Source organism: Sphaerodactylus townsendi, linkage group LG03 (assembly GCF_021028975.2).
Source record: "Sphaerodactylus townsendi isolate TG3544 linkage group LG03, MPM_Stown_v2.3, whole genome shotgun sequence".
NCBI lineage: Eukaryota > Metazoa > Chordata > Lepidosauria > Squamata > Sphaerodactylidae > Sphaerodactylus > Sphaerodactylus townsendi.
In genome coordinates, this window is record NC_059427.1 from 122,955,176 (window position 1) to 122,973,999 (window position 18,824).

General features: G+C 42.8%; 1 protein-coding gene across 2 annotated transcripts in view; it reads left to right on the forward strand.

The window, feature by feature from the left end:
• The window catches only part of ACSF2 (acyl-CoA synthetase family member 2), a 59,261-nt gene extending 50,731 nt beyond the window's left edge, over positions 1-8,530 (forward strand). For both annotated transcript variants that reach the window (XM_048490334.1, XM_048490335.1), the window contains exons 11-16: positions 4,839-4,946; positions 5,096-5,247; positions 6,135-6,276; positions 6,469-6,579; positions 8,149-8,217; positions 8,313-8,530. In XM_048490334.1, the coding sequence (XP_048346291.1) occupies positions 4,839-4,946; positions 5,096-5,247; positions 6,135-6,276; positions 6,469-6,579; positions 8,149-8,217; positions 8,313-8,363 (633 nt within the window). In that variant the 3' untranslated portion in view covers positions 8,364-8,530. The remainder of the gene's footprint in view (positions 1-4,838; positions 4,947-5,095; positions 5,248-6,134; positions 6,277-6,468; positions 6,580-8,148; positions 8,218-8,312) is intronic.
• The last annotated feature ends 10,294 nt before the right edge of the window (positions 8,531-18,824 follow it).

Consider the following 18,824-nt stretch of genomic DNA (forward strand, 5'->3'; position numbering starts at 1 on the left):
GGAGGATCTGGAGGACCAGGTTTGATTCCTCCTTCCTACACATGAATGGCAGACTCTTGTCTAGTGAACTGGATTTGTTTCTCCACTCCTCCACGTGAAGCCTGCTTGGAGACCACAGTTCTTTCAGAATTCTCGCAGCCTCACCTACCTCACAAGATGTCTGTTGTGGGGAGAGGAAGGGAAGGAGTTTGTAAGTCGCTTTGAAACTCCTTACAGGAGTGCCTTACAGGATGGAAAGGTGGGATATAAATCCAAATTCTTCTTCCTATTCTTGTCCTCCTCCTCCTCCTCCTTACCAATTCGGCTTCCTTATTGCAACAAAAAATAAATTGGAAGTGCCTTGGGCCTGTGTCCCAGGTGGTAGAGCACAAGGTAACCTGTAAACATGTCCCACACCTTCGACATCACCAGGGAACAATTGCCCCTGATTTACCTGGAGGAATTCTCTACCAGCACAAATGCTCAGAGACAGCCAGGAATAGAATCCGGGCATAGTTGTGACCAGCTCTGTCCCGTGAGTCAATGTGTCTCCAAATTGTCACTTTCTGAGACTCCAGACATGTTTATTTCATTCTATTTTGAAAACATACATTGGCCACTGTTTAAACAACATTAGCACAGAGAAATTTTCTAGCAGTGTTTAGAATCAAAACAGTTCTGCATCAATGTTACTTATTCCAAGCTTAAGCCAGGGGCTCAGAATTCTCCAAGAAAGAGGTTCTTGTCGCCAGAAATATAAGGGAAAACTGAATATTTGAAACTATTCTTGGTAATCCCTCTGAATAAGAGAAACCATTTGCTAAATAGTTGTGGGCTAAAATTATTTTCAACCAAATGTGTGATTATTTTCTCTGCGGCCTCCTTCAAACTGAAGGGGACCCACAGATTTCTCCAAACTTAAACTGGCACACAAATGATGGGAACATGTAATTTAATCCATTAGAACGATATATTCTCCTGTAGGTGAGGGCTCTGCAGAATTTAGAACCTATTGCCAGGGAATTTACTTGGTCAAGGTACATCTTTGCAGGCCAGTCAAGTTAGCCCCGCTGGCCCACCTAAAATGCTCAACGAATTGCAGGATTCTCACAGATTACTTTGTTACATTTAGTTCTTCTTAATATGAAACGTTTCCACAAATTAACTTGTTTTGTTTGTAGTCATATGGTTTTATAATCTGCCTGTGGGCACTATGAGAAATTCACTTTGTTCTACTACAGCCACCCTGAGCCTGGCTGTGGTTAGGGATGGGTAGGGTATAAATATAATAAAATGAAATAAAATAAATCTCAGAATCCCCTTAGAGAAACTAAGGGCCAGATTCATCGATGGACATAGCAGGCAATAAAAGGACCAGAGTGAAAACCAGTGATCCATACAGTATTTGCCTTACCTGCTTTGTAGGAAATGAAAAGCAGTTCCGTTGTATTCCACTTCAATCTTTTTCCCTATGTCAGGGGTGGGTAGCTGCCAGCCTGCGTGTTGAACAGTGGTGTGCCAGTTCATTTAGCTCAGCACACCAAGCTGTTTCTCCACCCCAGCAACCAAAATGAATTTCAGATGTGCATCCAGTACTGCTGGGGCCAGCAGTGTTTGAGGGGCTAATAGATGTAGTTCACAGGTGTCAAACTTGCGGCCCTCCAGATGTTGTAGACTACAGTTCCCATCATCCCCTGCCAGCATCATCCTGGCATGGGATGATGGGAACTGTAGTCCATAACAACTGGTGGGCCGCGAGTTTCCTTCCCATTGCCTTTGTCTGAGAGGTGGGGGGAGGCAATCTCTATGCATGTAAGAGGGCTTACCCCACTTGCCTCCCTCCCTCTCGCTGTTCTTTGATAGCCACACCACCACAACTCAAGCTATACATTTCCTTCCTTTACCTATTTCTTCAGATACTGGGAGGGGCCACATGCCTGTGTGTGTGCTGTGTGGAGCCAGGACCGCGTCTCTGGTCCTGCCCAGTTGAGTTGTTTTAAGACTAAGTTAGAAAATACTCAAGAATCAGGTGTGAAACAAAAAGATAAGCTTACTGTGCTGAATTTTAACAGTTCACATACAAGGTAACTAGCAGAGTCACGCCTTAACCAAATAAAGACTTCATTTTTATAGATACAAAGAATACTGGTACAGACATCATTGATCATACCTGTATACATATCCCACATAATCATTTCCCATACATGTGTTTTCTGCATGATCATTAACATCAAATATGAATCTCTCATTATCATTTCTATGTTCATTTAGCATATAGATAAAAACACTTTTTCAATTAACTAATCAAATTCCTTCTCTCTATTCTAACCTCTGATCTCTTTTATTGCTTTGTTTATTCATGTAGCTATCCCCTATGGCTAGTTCTGAAAACGAAGTTATAAAGAATATTCTTCTGTCACTGGCCCTTATTGACAAGAATTTAAAGATTTACTCTTTTTGCTTGCCTGCATTACTAGCTACGTGTCTGCTAACATGCAGGCAGTGGTGGGATCCAAAAATTTTAGTAACAGGTTCCCATGGTGGTGGGATTCAAACAGTGGCGTAGCGCCAATGGGGCTGGGTGGGGCACGGCGGGGGCGTGGCCTGGCATTCCGGCGGCGGGGCATTAATAATTTCTCTGTTACTGTAAAAAATTCTTACTGTAAAAAAAAAGTTCCTAATTTCCAGCTGGTATCTTTCTGTCCATAATTTAAACTCATTAAAGCAAGTCCGATCATCTACTGCCAACAGAAACAACTGCTTCTCCTCTAATTGACTGTCTATCAAATACTCAATACTTTCAAATACTTACTTTTGTTTCTAGAAATCAAAAGAAGGATACTTTCCTTAAACAAGGAACTTTACCATATTTCTAAAACATGTTTTTAAAACAGCCCAACAGGGAGAATTATCCCATTTTCTACCTTCACTAACTAGCCACATAGGAAACAACAGGACTTTATGATTTTTGGACCTAATGGAATTTCAAGCGGAAAAGCAGACCCAATTAGTAATCCTCTCTCGGCACACACAAATAATTAGTAACCCACTCTCGGGAACTGGTGAGAACCTGCTGGATCCCACCTCTGCATGCACAGAAATCCCATTTTGATTTTTCAAATTCTTGGTTCATACAACCTCCTATTCCTTGATATCAAAAAAAATTTTTGCATTTTGCCCAGTTCCATAGCTGCTTCACGCATACCCGCCTAACTGCCTGTAGTCCAGTCAGGACTATGTGGCCTATGTGTAGAATGGGCAGTCAGGTGCCCCAAGTGAAATTTTGACCACAGTATGAGATTTTTTTAAAAGGAAAAGATCTTTATTTACTAAAATACAGTCTCAATTTACTAGAGTTTAAGGGAACTGGAAAACGATAGCACAACATTACATGATATTGCACAGCCAGGAAAAGAAAAAAGCACATGAGGTTAACTCTTGTTGTCACAGGTGTTAACTTGACACTCTCTTCCTTGAAGTGGATTCAGTCTGCAGGGACTTGGAAAACGGATTCTATTCAAGGCAGACTTCATTCCATTGCTTCTGTTGTTCTCTTGGCTTGCAAGCTTCTGATGGAATGTCCAGACATTTTAACCCTTTGTAGCCCATCTGTTTGTGTCCCATCTGTTTTGTCACCAATTTGGGGATTAGTCCCATGTGTGCCACTCTGTATCGTTTTCTCCAATCAAATCAAGGTACATGTTCCACCTTGTAGTCCTACTTTTGTCATCCAAATAGCCATTTATAATGGCTATTCCTGGCAAGTAGCTTAATTGTCATCTTTATTTTGCCTATTTGTCTTCAAAAAGGAAATTAATCTCTTCTTAGCCTACAGTCTGAGGAGTTTTATGGCTGTTTTCTCAGAAAAGAATGTATTTTTCTGAGATCAGGACCTTCCTGTATGTTAATCAAGGTGTCTTTCATTTCTTTGCCTGTCCTGGTCTCCTCTACCTGCACATCTCCCAGGCAAGCGGGACCCTTGAGGTACTAGCTGCCCTGTCCCCATTTCCCCTCATGTTTGCTGGTACAGTAACCCCTTTGCAGGTAGATCCACATTTTTATCCCAGCACTTGGGCCAAAAAGATTGTTTACTCCATCCTGTATTTTCTCTACATAAAATACCAGGACCAAAACCAGTAATTCATTGTTTTTAGGACTGTTGGCAAGTGTATGTTCTGCAGCATAAAGGGGGCATGCATTCCACCATGATTTCTGCATATTTTTGGTGTTAGGCAGAATGAAATGGGGGGGGGGGGAAAGTTACATATATGGTGGAGTATATTCCTGTGTCATACTACATAGATAATTTAGAAGTCCCAGACAATGTGAAAACTGGCCCTCTGCCCCTTTCCTGCACCATTTCAGATAGAACCTTTCCTAAAATCAATGAATCACCATCTCTTGTAATTCCCTAAACCATTATCGTATGTATCAGGCCCTGCCCATCTTGACAACACTTCTGCACCTTATATACTGCTTCTTGAGTCCTGCATTCCCTGGGTACTTTTCACTTCTTCCATGATGAGCCCAATTCTTAAAGACGTTCTATAGCAATCCACAATCAAAATGAAATTTGCAAATTAAATCAGTTTATTTGAGTGTACATACATTATTTGTTTTGCTTGTAAAATGTGGAATTTATTGGTTCATAAGCCCTCAATGAATTTATTGGTGCAACATAAACCCTCAACGATAGTCACTTTGTTGATGCCTAGATGTTGCTCTGTGTAGAAATGGAAGATTTACTGGCTTGTGCAGCTGGAAGACTTTTGTCGTTTTGTGACTGCTCATTTCACTCATGTTAGGAAATGTGTTGTTTTACTTTCATCGGTTTTCCTTGCTTTTCTGTTTCTTTGTAGGTGGCTTATGGAACTACAGAGAACAGCCCTGTCACCTTCATGGGGTTTACACAGGACGATATTATGCGGAAGGCAGATAGCGTGGGGTGTGTTTTACCCCACACAGAGGTGACTAATACCCTTGTCTAATCTGTTGCCTAATCTTGGCATCTCCCATCAACCCTCTTCCAACTTGCTTCCTATCCCTCTCCTTCATTTTTTCACCAGGACTGTGACCTGGCTCTGCATTTAAAGCATTGGTTTCTTCTACATTACAGGCAAAGATTGAAGACTCTGCAACAGGGGAAACCCTCCCACTAAATACCCCAGGCGAACTTCAGATTCGAGGCTATTGTGTCATGTTGGGATACTGGGGAGACATCAACAGAACGAATGAAGTGATTAATGATGAGAAATGGTACCAGACTGGGTAAGATGTGAAACTGATTCGTGTGACTAGTCTCTGGACATCAGCATCATCTAGTGCAGGGGTAGGGAACCTGCGGCTCAAGAGCCGCATGCGGCTCTTCTGCCCTTGTACTGCGGCTCCACGAGCTGAGCCGCTGGCCCCATCTTTGCCCCCCTGCAGGCAGCAGGGCGGGCGCACCAACTGCCCACGGCCGGCTGGGCCGCGCCATGGGTTTCCCCTCTTGCCTGCCTTGTTGGAGCAGGGCGGGTGCTTTCCCAGCGGCCGGCAAGGCCGAGCCGCTGGCCCCATCCTTGCAGGCAGCAGGGCGGACGCATCCATGTGCTTCTCAGAATGAGCGGAGTAAAAAGTAAAAAAAAAACCTAATATATACAGTGTTATCTTTATTTTAAATGTCAAAAATTATTTGCGGCTCCAAGTATTTTCTTTTCCCATGGAAAACGGGTCCAAATGGCTCTTTGAGTGTTAAAGGTTCCCTACCCCTGATCTAGTGGATATAGCAGGATGAGGAACATCAGAACTTCAGGGGGAAGGCTAATCTCACCACCCCCCTAGATGAGATGGTGATTCATTGGGAAAGATCTGTTCAATCAGTCACTCTCATCTAGCTGATGTATTTTCATGTGCTTCCCAGTATTACTGGGAAGCAGCTCACACACACATCCTGTGTGTGTAAAGGCGGCCTTTGTTCCTTGCATGTGTAATATTTACATGTAATAACTTTCCTCAGTGCAGAATGTAGTATTTTGTAATGTGGCTATCACAGAGTCCCATACAGTTTCCTAGTTATGCCAACACAGAAGATTATAATTGAAAATACTGAGCATCTAAGTGGGGAAAGTCAAGGGTCATAGCAGCATCAGAATAGGATGACTGTGATATCATTCCAGGGACATTGCTGTTCTTGACGAGTATGGCTACTGCAAGATTGTTGGTCGTTGTAAAGACTTGATTATCCGAGGAGGGGAGAACATATATCCAGCAGAGCTTGAACAATTTCTACACACCCACCCTAAGATTCATGAGGTGCAGGTGAGACAGGGTTTGGGGGAAGACAACTGCAATTTGTCTAGATACTTAAAACTTAAATTACTCAAGTATCTAGGTCTGTGATAGAAAGCACATGGACCCAATGACCTGCAGGAAAAGATGAAAAAACCCTCTGTCAAGAAACCTAATCAGTAGCATGGCCAAGAATCAGTTTGTTCCTTCTCTCTCACTTAGGTGGTAGGGGTGAAAGATGAAAGAATGGGAGAAGAGATCTGTGCCTCCATCAGACTGAAAGCTGGAGAGGAGTGCACAGCAGAAGAAGTCAAGAAATTTTGCAAAGGGAAGGTAAGAGCTTCTATATATATACAAATGTAAGATTCTACACTTAGGCAGAAAAAAATGAAATGCACAGATATAGGGTGGGTGACACCTGGCTTGACAACATATGAAAGGGATCTGGGAGTCTTAGTAGACCACAAACTGAACATGAGTCAGCAATGTGGTATGGCAGCCAAGAAAGCCAATGCAATTCTGGGATGCATCAGAGTATAGTGTCTAGATCGAGGGAAGTAATTGCACCACTCTACTCTGCATTGATCAGACCTCGCCTAGAGTACTATGTTCAGTTCTGGGCACCACAGTTTAAGAAGGATAAGCTGAAACATGTCCAGAGGAGGGCTACCAAAATGGTTAAAGGTCTGGAATCCATGCCCTATGAGGAGAGACTTGGGGAGATCTCTTACCATAAAGAAATACTCTCAACTAAAGAAACAGAACTTTTTAAAAAGTATTATTTTCAGCAGATGTTGCAGAGACTCAGGGTATGTTTAGTTTGGTGAAGAGAAGGTTAAGAGGTGACATGATAGCCATGTTTAGATATTTGAAGGGATGTCATGTTGGTGAGGGAGCCAGCTTGTTTTCTGCTGCTCCAGAGATGATGGTGATTTCCTCACTGGCGATTAATCCTGGGATAGTCACCCGAAATATCCAGGTTCTCTTGAGATCTCCTCACAGCCGAACCATGGAACACAGATCAGTCCCATTTCTGGCGCTCCTCCCTACCCCCCTACCCCCATATCTCGGGATTTTCCTGGACCTGCTTGTATATGCCCCTTTTTGAAAAAACACTCCAATGGGAGCTAATAGGAGATGGAGGCTACACATTTGAGGGTCCATAACTTTGGCCCCCATGAACCAAACTTCACCAAACCTGGGTGGTATCATCAGGAGGGTCTCCTAAAGATACTCTGAAATTTTGGTACTGCTAGCTTAACAATTGCATCCCTCAAAGCAGGCATCTCCCCAAAGGGCAGGCCTAGATGTCTTCACTAGAAACATGCTGCAGTGAGGATGTTGGAACCTGGATGGAAAGGTGCTGATTCTTTTGAAACTTGGTTGTATCTAGATTAAATTTTCAGTGGGAATTCGGCTTAGGACCAGGAGTAATGGGTTCAAGGTGAAGGAAAAGAGATTCCACCTAAACATCAGGAAAAACTTTCTGACCATCAGGGCTGTTCAATAGTGAAATTCGCTGCCTTGGAGAGTGGTGGAGACTCCTTTGGAGGTTTTTCAACAGAGGCTGGATGGACATATGTCAGGAGTGCTTTGGTTGTGTGTTCCTGCATGGCAGGGGGTTGGACTTGATGGCCCTTGTGGTCTCTTCCAACTCTATGATTCTTTGGTTCTATGATTCTATGTGTTTGTGATGCTTTTACCAAAAAAAGGAAAGGTTAGATTTCAAATGGAGTCTGTTGAGAAAAGTCTAGAGGTCAGTGCATTTCAGTACTTTCTAGATTTAGAGGAGGTTTCACTGCACACTCTGGACTTGAATGTGCTCTGAGCCCTATTTTACAGTACAGGAAACACCCATATAAGAGATTTTGCCTGCTCTCGCTATTGGCTTTTCTGTTTCAGATTGCTCATTTCAAAATCCCTCGGTACATTGTGTTTGTGAAGGATTTTCCACTCACTGTATCTGGCAAGGTGAGTGACAGCCCAGTTTTTTAAGTATATACATACATACACACATACACACTCAAAATTAATTCTGTTCTCCTTTCATTTCTGTTCTATCTTAGATTCAGAAATACAAACTGAGAGAGCGGATGGAGAAGCATCTTCTGGTTTGAACAGCAGAGACATCCCAAATAAACATCAGATGTACAACTCCGCTGCCAGCTCTATTTACATTTGAGCAAGGCACTATTAGAAAGCTGCCATTACCAGCCTGCTTTAAGATGCACTAATCTAAATGCTGCAAGCAACATCTGCTGAAAATAATACTTTTTTAAAAGTTTTGGTTCTTTAGTTGAGTGTGTTTCTTTGTGTTAAGAAATCTACAGCAAAATTCACTCACACGTCACAAACACAAGGTGTGCAGATTTCTGGGAATGGTGTGAGTAAAGTACTGTTAAGTTATAGCTGACTTGCGGCAACCCTGTAGGGTGGTCTAGGCAAGAGATCAAATGGTCTCTTACCTAAGTACCGACTGAGCTTAGCTTCCAAGATTTGACAAGATTGGGCTATACACGTCCCTCTGGCAATGGTACCATATATATTGGTCTGGATCCTGCCTAAATTTTCCATCAATGGAAATGAACTTTTCTGTCTTTCTCCCCTTCCTAGTATAGCTCACTGATGTCCACAAAATGCTGCTCCAGAGAGGTAGGGAGCTCTAATGAATGATATGGAGGAGTGATCTGAATCAGGAAGAGGGAATGATTAGATATTGCCAATTTAGGCTGGATCCAACCCATCATATTTTTCTTCCAGGAACCATAACTCTGAAAGATTTTTTGTTGTTCCTGATGATATTACAGCACATTATGGAGAGGGCTGCCCCCTAAATCAAGCACCTGCACATGTTGTATTGCATTCTGGGCTGTTTTATGATGTTATACAAACAGGATAATAATTAAGAAAGCAAATTAACAAATGCATTTCTAAAATCCTTTGTGTAACCAGTCAGAGTTATTATGTTTTAAATGGTTAAGTATTCCAGGGAAAAGCAAATGCAATTTATGTTGAGAAACATGTACATCCAGGGTACATTCCCAATCTTTTCACCTTGTGGGCGCCTTTGGAATTCTCACACAAAATAGTGGGCACAGCTACAAAATGGCTACTGTAGGAGGCGGAGCCACACACACAGAAAAAGCCCTAGTGCAGGAGAGGAGTAATTTAAAAATATACTGTAAAAGAGTGAAAAAGAATAAAACCGAAGCTGCTACAACAGTGTTATTTTAATCTTCCCAGCCAATCAGATTCAGTGGCCAATCAGAACCCATGCTGGGCAAGAGCCCCACTTGGCCCCAGCCACTTTCGAAACATGCTAGGTCGGCACCATGGCATTCATGGGCAAGTTATGGTCCCCTGATGTACGTGCTGAATTTTTAGAAATCTGTGAAAGGTGATAATTAATTTAACTATCTCCAGCCAAAGATTACCATATGTCCTTTTTTGGTGGACTGTTCTTTTCTTTTCTATTGTTCTTTGTCGGGCAGTAATAGCCCCATGGCACAGGTAAGCTGCAGTATTGCAGTCTAAGATCTGCTAACAGAATGAGTTCCATCTAGATCAGGGGTCTGCAACCTGCGGCTCTGGAGCTGCATGCGGCTCTTTTGTCCTTGCACTGCGGCTCTGCGTGGCTTGGGTCCTCTCAATCTCTTTCAGAGAGTCATGGAAGTTAGTTTCGGGTAGCTGGCTCAAGGTTGACTTAGCTTTCCATTTTTCCAAGACTGGTAAAATGAGTACCCAGCTTGCTGGGGGAAAATTGGAGTCAACTGAGGGGGGCAATGACAAACCACCCTGTAAAAATAGTCTGCCTAATAAACGTCATGATGTGACATTACACCATGGGTCACTAATGATACAGTGCTTAAAGGACCTTTACCTTTAATAGATCACAGTCTTAGAAATTCTCATCTTAATTAATTGGGGTGGGTCGTAAATGCACTAAGAATGCTTGGACAACATTCAAGATAAGAGTTAGTGATCTTTCACCTGTTATGGCAATGGAGCTAGTGCCGTGGTGGCGAACCTTTGGCACTCCAGATGTTATGGACTACAATTCCCATCAGCCCCTGCCAGCGTGGCCAATTGGCCGTGCTGGTAGGGGCTGATGGGAATTGTAGTCCATAGCATCTGGAGTGCCAAAGGTTCGCCACCACTGAGCTAGTACTTCCTGCTTTATTCCTTGCTTAAATGTAACATCTGGCCCTGCATCCTTTCCTCTGTTTCATTCAGTGGATGGACAGAGTGAACATAAAACAATAATGTGTGATCAAGAGGGAAGGGAAGAGGATGTTTCTGAGGCTCCAGTGCAAGGAAGCTACCCAGGGCTATCTGCTCATGGAAGAAACAGCTGGACTGGGAGAATGAAGGACATTAGAAAAACACTTAGGAATAGTTGATTTCATCCCTTGCATGAAAATTTACACATGGACATCAGCTTCTAGTTACTGGGGAAACAGATAGTTTGCGATGTTTGTCATGAAATTCAGCCTTTGTACATACTAAGATTTCACAACTGTTTATTTCTGGTTGAAATAGTTACATATGTATCACAGAAATGCCAAATTTCCAATCCTAGGCAAAAGCTCGATGCATCTAAGGATGGTGTTTTTTACGAGAGCATTTGGCTCCTCCCAACCATGCCATACTGAGCCACAGAAGACAATGGACAAACCATGTGTTCTCTGGCTGCAGTGCACCACTCCAGCTGTTTTTGTTGTTGTTCTCTTTGCAAGGCGGTTGTTTATTCTTCTGTGGTGACCATTCCTGGTGTCTTGCTCCCATTACAGATTGGCTTACCACTGAAAACCTATGCATATGTCTTTCATTGCTTTGTTCCCTTTATCTGCTACCATCTGTAGAGAAACAGCCAGGTAGGATCAGAAAAAGGAAGAGAGGGAGTCAGGACACATGTTCTTGGTAATCTTCCTGCCGCCAGTTTTGAATGTTACAGCTGTGGGTGGGCTCTACCCATGGAAGCAGAACCTCCAATGAGACTCTGAATCCTGGGGGGAAAAAGAGAATCTCATCAGATCAACAGAATTTCACTCAGAAATGTTCATGGATGCTTAATTTTTAAGCATATTAGACTTATCTGATCTATAAAAGCCCAATTTGTTTGGTTGTGCTCCACTTGATTTAAAAAAGTGATGGATAGACAGGGCTGTTCAGACAATAAAAAGAAGTACAATGGAACCTCGGTTTTCGCCGGTAATCTGTCCAGCGACACTTGGCAAAAACCGAAACCGTCAAAAACCGAAGCTGCGCCGTTTGTGCATGCGCTACGCAAACGGCATAGCAAATTTACGCAAAAAGCATAAATTTATGCAAACGGCATAGCTGAAAATGGAGGGGCCTGGTGAAAACCAAGGCAAAAAAATGGCCGGGGACAACCAGCGAAAACTGAAACCAGCAAAAACCGAAGGCGACGATTACCAAGGTTCCGCTGTAGAAGAGTTTGGATTTATACCCGGCCTTCCCCTCCTTTAAGAAGTCTCAAAGCAGCATACAAACACCTCCTTCCCTTCCTCTCCCCACAAAAGATATCTTGAGATGTAGGTGGGACAGAGAATTCTGAAAGGACTGTGGTTAGCCCAAGGTCACCCCGCATGCTTCATGTGTAGGAGTTGGAAAATATCCAGTCCACCAGATAAGAGTCTGCCACTCATGTGGAGGAGTGGGGAATCAAACCAGGTTCTTCAGATTAGAGTCTACCACTCTTAACCACTACACTACATTGGACCACTTCAGATTAGAGTCTACCACTCTTAACCACTACACTCTTAACCACTACACTACATTGGAGGTGGTCCTCCAAGTTTGCTCCTTGCACAGTAACAGTATATTGACTAAAGGGTTCCACACCGCTATTTTAGGGAGTGGGAAATCTCTCCCCCAGTCTTTCATTCATACATTGCCTGCCACAATCAGCCAAGAAACATAGGTCTTCCTGGATGATTAGAGAGTGGAGTGGGGAAGAAAGTCCAAAGCCTAGCTGGTTATGGTCATTTCCTGTTCATATTCCACCAGAGATGGAGCTTCTCAGTTAAAAGCATGGGTTAAAAATGTTTTGGGCTTATCCCTGCAGGAAAGTAAAGTAAGTCTCAAGGAGGAGGGTATTCCAAAGGCAAGATGCCACCACTGAAAAAGCCCTGCCGTTGGTTGTCACCTGCCTCTTCACCTGTACCCGCAGAGGCACAGAGAACAGGGCCTCAGAAGAAGATTTTAATTAGCAGGCTAGACAATATGGAAGGTGGCAGCGCTTCCAAGTAACCTGACCCTAAGCTGTTTAGGGCCTTAAAAGTAAGAACCAGCAATTTGAATTGTACCCAGAAACATGGGCAGCCAGTGAAGTTCTGTATTGTCAGAACAGGCCTACTTATAAGCGAGATGGCTCCTGATTAGAACTCATCTACCTCTGCAGAGCATTCAGCCATTATCATTCCAAAACAAATGATATTTATGTCTCCCTTGCCTGCCACAATATTCAAATATGCAATAGACTTTTAGTCCAACTGTGGAAGATAGCAGCTGCACTTTTCATTGCCCTTCTATTGCATACAGTTAAGAAACTCATCCATAAGAAACCTACACTTGCTCGCTAAACTCAGCAACTGTTGCACAGTAGATGTATTACCTGCAAAAACATGGAAGACTCCATACTGCTGTATTTTGTTGCATGGCAGATATGGCTGCCTTGGTGAGGAGGAAAGCCAGGAAACTATTTGTTGTCCTGTAAGAAATCCAGTTTAGAGACAATATATTAGAGATAAAATGCATGCTATGTAATACATATTACATCCTCAGTCTACCCATAACAATCTATGTCATCCCATCTAGAGAAGCTTTAACTTTCACGTGGTAAGGCTGTGGTTCATGGTATATGCCCAAGATTTTCATCTTTAGACATTTGTGCAAATGGTAAGAAAGCAAATCTCTGTGGTCTTTCCCTGGATGCCATGCTGAAATAGAGTACAGAATAGAATGCATTTTCTCTTGTTAAAAGTAACTAAGCTGCTCTTGAGATTGGTTTATGCATGTGTAATTCTCACTTCGCATCAGATAGTGACTTGCATGTGTGAACAAGCTGTCACAGATCAAATACCACAGATGGCACATTCATACTACTCACTTGCAAAAATAATACAACCATAATAAGTTCACAATGCCTGTCTTTCACTTCCAGCCAATGAAGTTGTCTCAAAGTCAAAATATGATGAGCTTGCAATGATCGCTGACAAAACATCCATTCACAGATTCTGCAATGGTCACCTATAATTCCCACTTTAGCATGCGATCTTCCTCTTACAGTTACGGAATGCATGATGTATCTGGAAATTGGCCTCATCTATTTATATTTATGTAAGCTTTTTGTTTCTTAAAAAAATAACCCTCATTGGGTTGAGCTAGCCCCATTTTGTACACACCAAGTGCTTGTACCCTTGCCAAGAGGCAAGATTCACCATGCCAGATCTCTGACAATCTTTTCTCGAGATTTTAATAGCCAGATCACCCTAGAGCATACTCAGTATAACTGGCCTGATAATCCCAAAGACAATGAAATGGTAGACAGGTAGGAGATCCACTCCAACTCATCTATATCAAGCATTCACTGCCATCTTGCCATATAAACAGATTACTGCACATGGCAGTAGGAAAAGTAACAGTATTTCCCAAGAATCTACCCCTGAAGAAGAAGAAGAGGAGGAGGAATTTGGATTTATATCCCCCCTTCTCTCAAAGGGGCTTACAATCTCCTTGCCCTTCCCCCTTCACAACAAACACCCTGTGAGGTAGGTAGGGCTGAGAGAGCTCCGAGAAGCTGTGACTAGCCCAAGGTCACCCAGCTGACATGTGTGGGAGTGTACAGGCTAATCTGAATCCCCCAGATAAGCCTCCACAGCTCAGGCGGCAGAGCGGAGAATCAAACCCGGTTCCTCCAGATGAGATACACGAGCTCTTAACCTCCTACACCACTGCTTTCTGTGATTTCACCCTCTCCAAGCTGCATGCAAAAAAAAAATAGATGCACTTACAGTCTTAACAGTTTCTTGTCACTTGGTATGGATGAGTTTTCCCAACAAATTAATATCTGTTCTCCCACAGCCATACTGAGGACCCGTTTCCTTACCTGTAGCGCGAAGTTAACATTAACTGCATTTCAATGATTCTGGAAGGAGTGGTGATGCTGTTCATCTCCTTTGTTCTTTTTCCAGCTGTCATTATTTTATAACGCTTGCCTGGAAGAGGGAAATTCTCAGGAGGATCTGGTTTTGGGAGGTGTCAGCAGTTAATTATCTCTCCGTCACTATTAGAAGGAAGTCGGGCCCCCATCATCTAACCACTTCTCCTTCCTGCAGGGTCAACAGATATAATTTCCCCAAAAATCTTGTTGCAATGGGGATGTGAATCTAAGATCACTAATGTAGAAACTGCAGTCTTGTCTGGCTTTTCCATATTGGGAATTCCTTCCCATTCTCTGCAGGATGTGGTATAGAAAGGCAGGGGCGGATGCTTGGTGATGTCAGATGTGAATTACAGCATGGCAATTCTCCACACCTGAAATTTCCTCTTGCTGACAGATTTTTTTTTAAAGCTGAATACCCTTGAGTCACCTTTTTTTGGAAGAAAAACAGCTTACAGTTACAGCCAGCCCGATAAATATGATCCACCCAGGATGTTTTAGTTTTGTTTGTTGCCTGGCTCATTTAAATTATATTATTTATTTTGATTTGTTTCAGAAATTGCTGTAAGGTCCTTTGGGGAGAACGGTGGCATAGAAATGTCTTAATAAGTAAACAAATAAAATTTTAATCGCCATAGTTGCAAGCAAGCTTGCAATTGTCGTAGGTGCAAGAATGTGGGTGTTTCCCTCTGCTACGCTGGTGGTCTTGTGTGAGAAAGCTCATACATCCCATAGAAGAAAATGCTTAATTTATTCTCCCATCCTTCCATTGTCATGTTGACCTTGAGGATTACATACTTTATTCTATATTGCATTCCACAGCATGATTATATTTTCTGCACCCAGTATCCATTTCACACAAAGTAGCCATGGAAGACACACAACTTTGAACATGTCAAAAATTTGAAGAGGTTTTTGCTTTTACTGTGTACAGTATGGTGGCTGAACTCTCTGACCAAACAGTTCTTTACATTTGGTTATGTCAAAGGCTGTGTGACTGCCTTGTGCAAACCATAGAAATTGGACAGGATGTAGGTTAATATCTTGGAAATCACAGGGTTTGAAGGGCTAGTAATAAATATAGCTGTGCATATCCAAATGGTGCAGCACGGTGAATTGTGCATGTAATACTGCTGACAGCAAGATAAACTAATAATTGTATAGGTCCCAACTCCATTTGGGTGGTCTATCCCTATCTGTTTATGAATCTAGAGCAGTGGTTCCCAAATTTTTATGGACTGCTGCCCACTTGTCCCCTAGGCCACATCCCTAGTGCGCCCCCCCCCCCCCACACACACACTTGGTATTAGGTCTCCTGCAAATGCAAAACAGTGAGGAGAGTGCTGCTTTTCCTTTTTTAAAAATCTTGTCTTGGCTCCCACAGGCTACACGAGACTGGGTGGCAATTGGCAGAATCCAAAGGATCCAGAGAAGGGTGTTTTGGGTTGTATGGCTGTGTTCCAGTCGATACAGCCCAGAAAACCCAGAACACCCTAGTGATTCTGGCCGTGAAAGCCTTCAACAATACACATCCAGAGAAGGTTTTTTAAAGGGTGGTTGCATCACTTCCTCCTTCAACCCCCTTCTTCCCCCCAGAAAAGTCCCTGAATTAAGGAACAGATTTATATTAATGCCTAATCAGTCTTGGGAGACAGGAAATCTATTGAGATGATGAAACATTTGTTCCCATACACCCTGTTCAGTCTCGTAGAGCTCATTTACCCCACTTAGTTTACTGAAGAGCTGGGAGGAATGAAATGAGCTGAGAGACAGATAGAGTGGAGGTGGAGGAAACTTAGGATGGGAATGACCAAATATACCTTACTCAGCAATGGTGATGGTGGCAAAGTAGACCTACTTATCTGCCACTGTTATGTCTGTGACTGTAAAGCCATGCAGAAGAGCTGTTCCAAGTCATTGGAGGAGGGACTTTAAAATCTGACCCCTAATAAAACTGAGTTGAAATTCTTGGTAGCTCACTGTACTACATTTGCTAGGCATTTTGTGGATCAAGTCACTTACATCCCACCGTAATGGACTCACTTAGTTTGGCAGTTCAATTTTAGGATGTTACCAGGACACTCTCTAATCACATTTGCTTGGATTGTATTTTTAATGAATGTGGCCTGAGAGTGTGAACACAAATTAACTGCATGCCTACGGGAAATAATCTGCCTTTAAAGGAGGAGGTTGAGTCAACCACCCTGAAGAAAATAGTTGTTGTGAGAGTAAAATGATATTCATGAAAGCAGTTCTCATGTTAGATACAGACCATAAAATAGATTAAAGAAGGAATCCTTCTGTCAAAAGCCTGCATAGTGTCTAAAGGAAAGGTAAGCACCAGCCAAGTTTCGGAGGAACATCATTCCAAAGGCCAGGCACCACCACTGAAAAAGCTGTCTTTAATCATGACCCACCTCATCCTTGCAGGCAAGGGAACAGAGGGAAGGACTTGAATTTCTGCCTCATGCTGCTTCCTAAAACCTGTTTTCCTGATACATTCAGGAAGGCAGTTCTAGCATTTTGGAGCCACTGCAGAAAGAATGCAAGATCAACTAATGGCATATGTAGTGACTTTAGTCTGCACAAGGAGACAGAAGGCCTAACTCAGAGGGCTAGTACATTTCCCCATTCATTTCTTTAAAGGCCCAAGTGGAAATATTTATTTAAACAAATCAAACACCAGGCAGTGTGAGAAACAACATGAGCCTAACCAAAGGCCCTCTTAAACAATTTTGTCATACACTGATTCTTCTGTCCCATGGAAGGAGTAAAAAACACTAGCCATTTTAGTAGGATTCCCCATTTGACCACTTCTCTCACCCAATTTTCTGTGATTTTCCCACTCTCAACTTGAAATGAAAATTAGTTACTTCAGGGAAAGGAAAAAAGGTCAGGTTTTGGTTCTCTTTGTATGTCATGTCTATCCTTTCCAGCTTTCTACCTTGGGAGGGCGGCAGGAGAAAGCCAGCAGAATTTTCAAATGATAAGGTTGCTCTCTTGTGGTAACATGTATCAACACACCTATAGGTGTGCCATCTGCTGCCTAGCTTTTTAAGGCAGTGGTACTCTGTAACTTGCAGAGAGCCGCATTCACAAGCAATCAAAAGAGCTACATTACTATTTTTATTTATTTATAATTTCAATTTAACAGACTGCCCACCCTCAAAGGGCCCTGGGCGGTGTACAACACATTTAAAACTAACAGATAAACAATTAAATAACATAAAACTGTAAAATCATCATTAAAATTCCAAATTAACATACTGTATGCTCTATGCAGCACTCCACCAAACATGCACACACACTAAGAAATAGCTATTAATATATGTATAATTTCTGCATTCGTAAAGTGCCATCAAGTTACAGCTGACTTATGGTGACCATGTAAGATTGTCAAGGCAGATGAACAGAGGTGGTTTTCCATTGCCTGCCTCTGCATAGCGACCCTAGAATTATTTGGTGGTCTCCCAAGAGGTGGCACTGTTTAGCTTCTAAGATCTGATCAGACAGAGATGGCCTGGGCGATCCAGGTCAGAGCATAACTATAACTATACTCTTTCTAACTGGCAGAGTACTTTTGAGCATGCAGCAGCACTTTCTCTTCTCACTACTTTCAATCCTTTGTCACTGGCCAAGAGTTCACATGTGATATGAAAACCTTATTTGGTATTCTCAGCTATGTGTGGTTTGTGCAGAACTCTGTACATGTAACCTTCAGACAGAAGCAGGCTGCTGCTCTTTTAAGAAGAAGAGTTTGGATTTATATCCCCCCTTTCTCTCCTGCAGGAGACTCAAAGGGGCTTACAATCTCCTTGCCCTTCCCCCCTCACAACAAACACCCTGTGAGGTGGGTGGGGCTGAGAGAGCTCCGAAAAGCTGTGGCTAGCCCAAGGTCACCCAGCTGGCATGTGTGGGAGTGCACAGGCTAATCTGAATTCCCCAGATAAGACTCCACAGCTCAGGCGGCAGAGCGGGGAATCAAACCCGGTTCCTCCAGATTAGATACATGAGCTCTTAACCTCCTACACCACTGCTGCTCCTATTTAACAGGAAATAACCCTTCCTCAACCTACTTCTCCCAGTTAGGCCACTTGTCAAGTAGGCCATTGAGCATCAGAAAGCGTTCCCAAATCTTACTAGCACTTGAATACCCATGAAAATGGGGACACCATGTTCCAGTTAACATCTGAGGTCATTAGAGAGTCGTCTCACATCTCTCTTGAGATGCATTTGGCACCTGTGGCAGTAGAAAACACTGTCTGCAACCAACTTATACAAACCTCTCATGGGGTTTTCACAAGAGACGAGTGGAGGTGGTTTGCCATTGTCTGCCTTGCATGGCAACACTGGGCTTCCTCAGTGATGTCCCATTCAAGGACTAGCCAGGGCT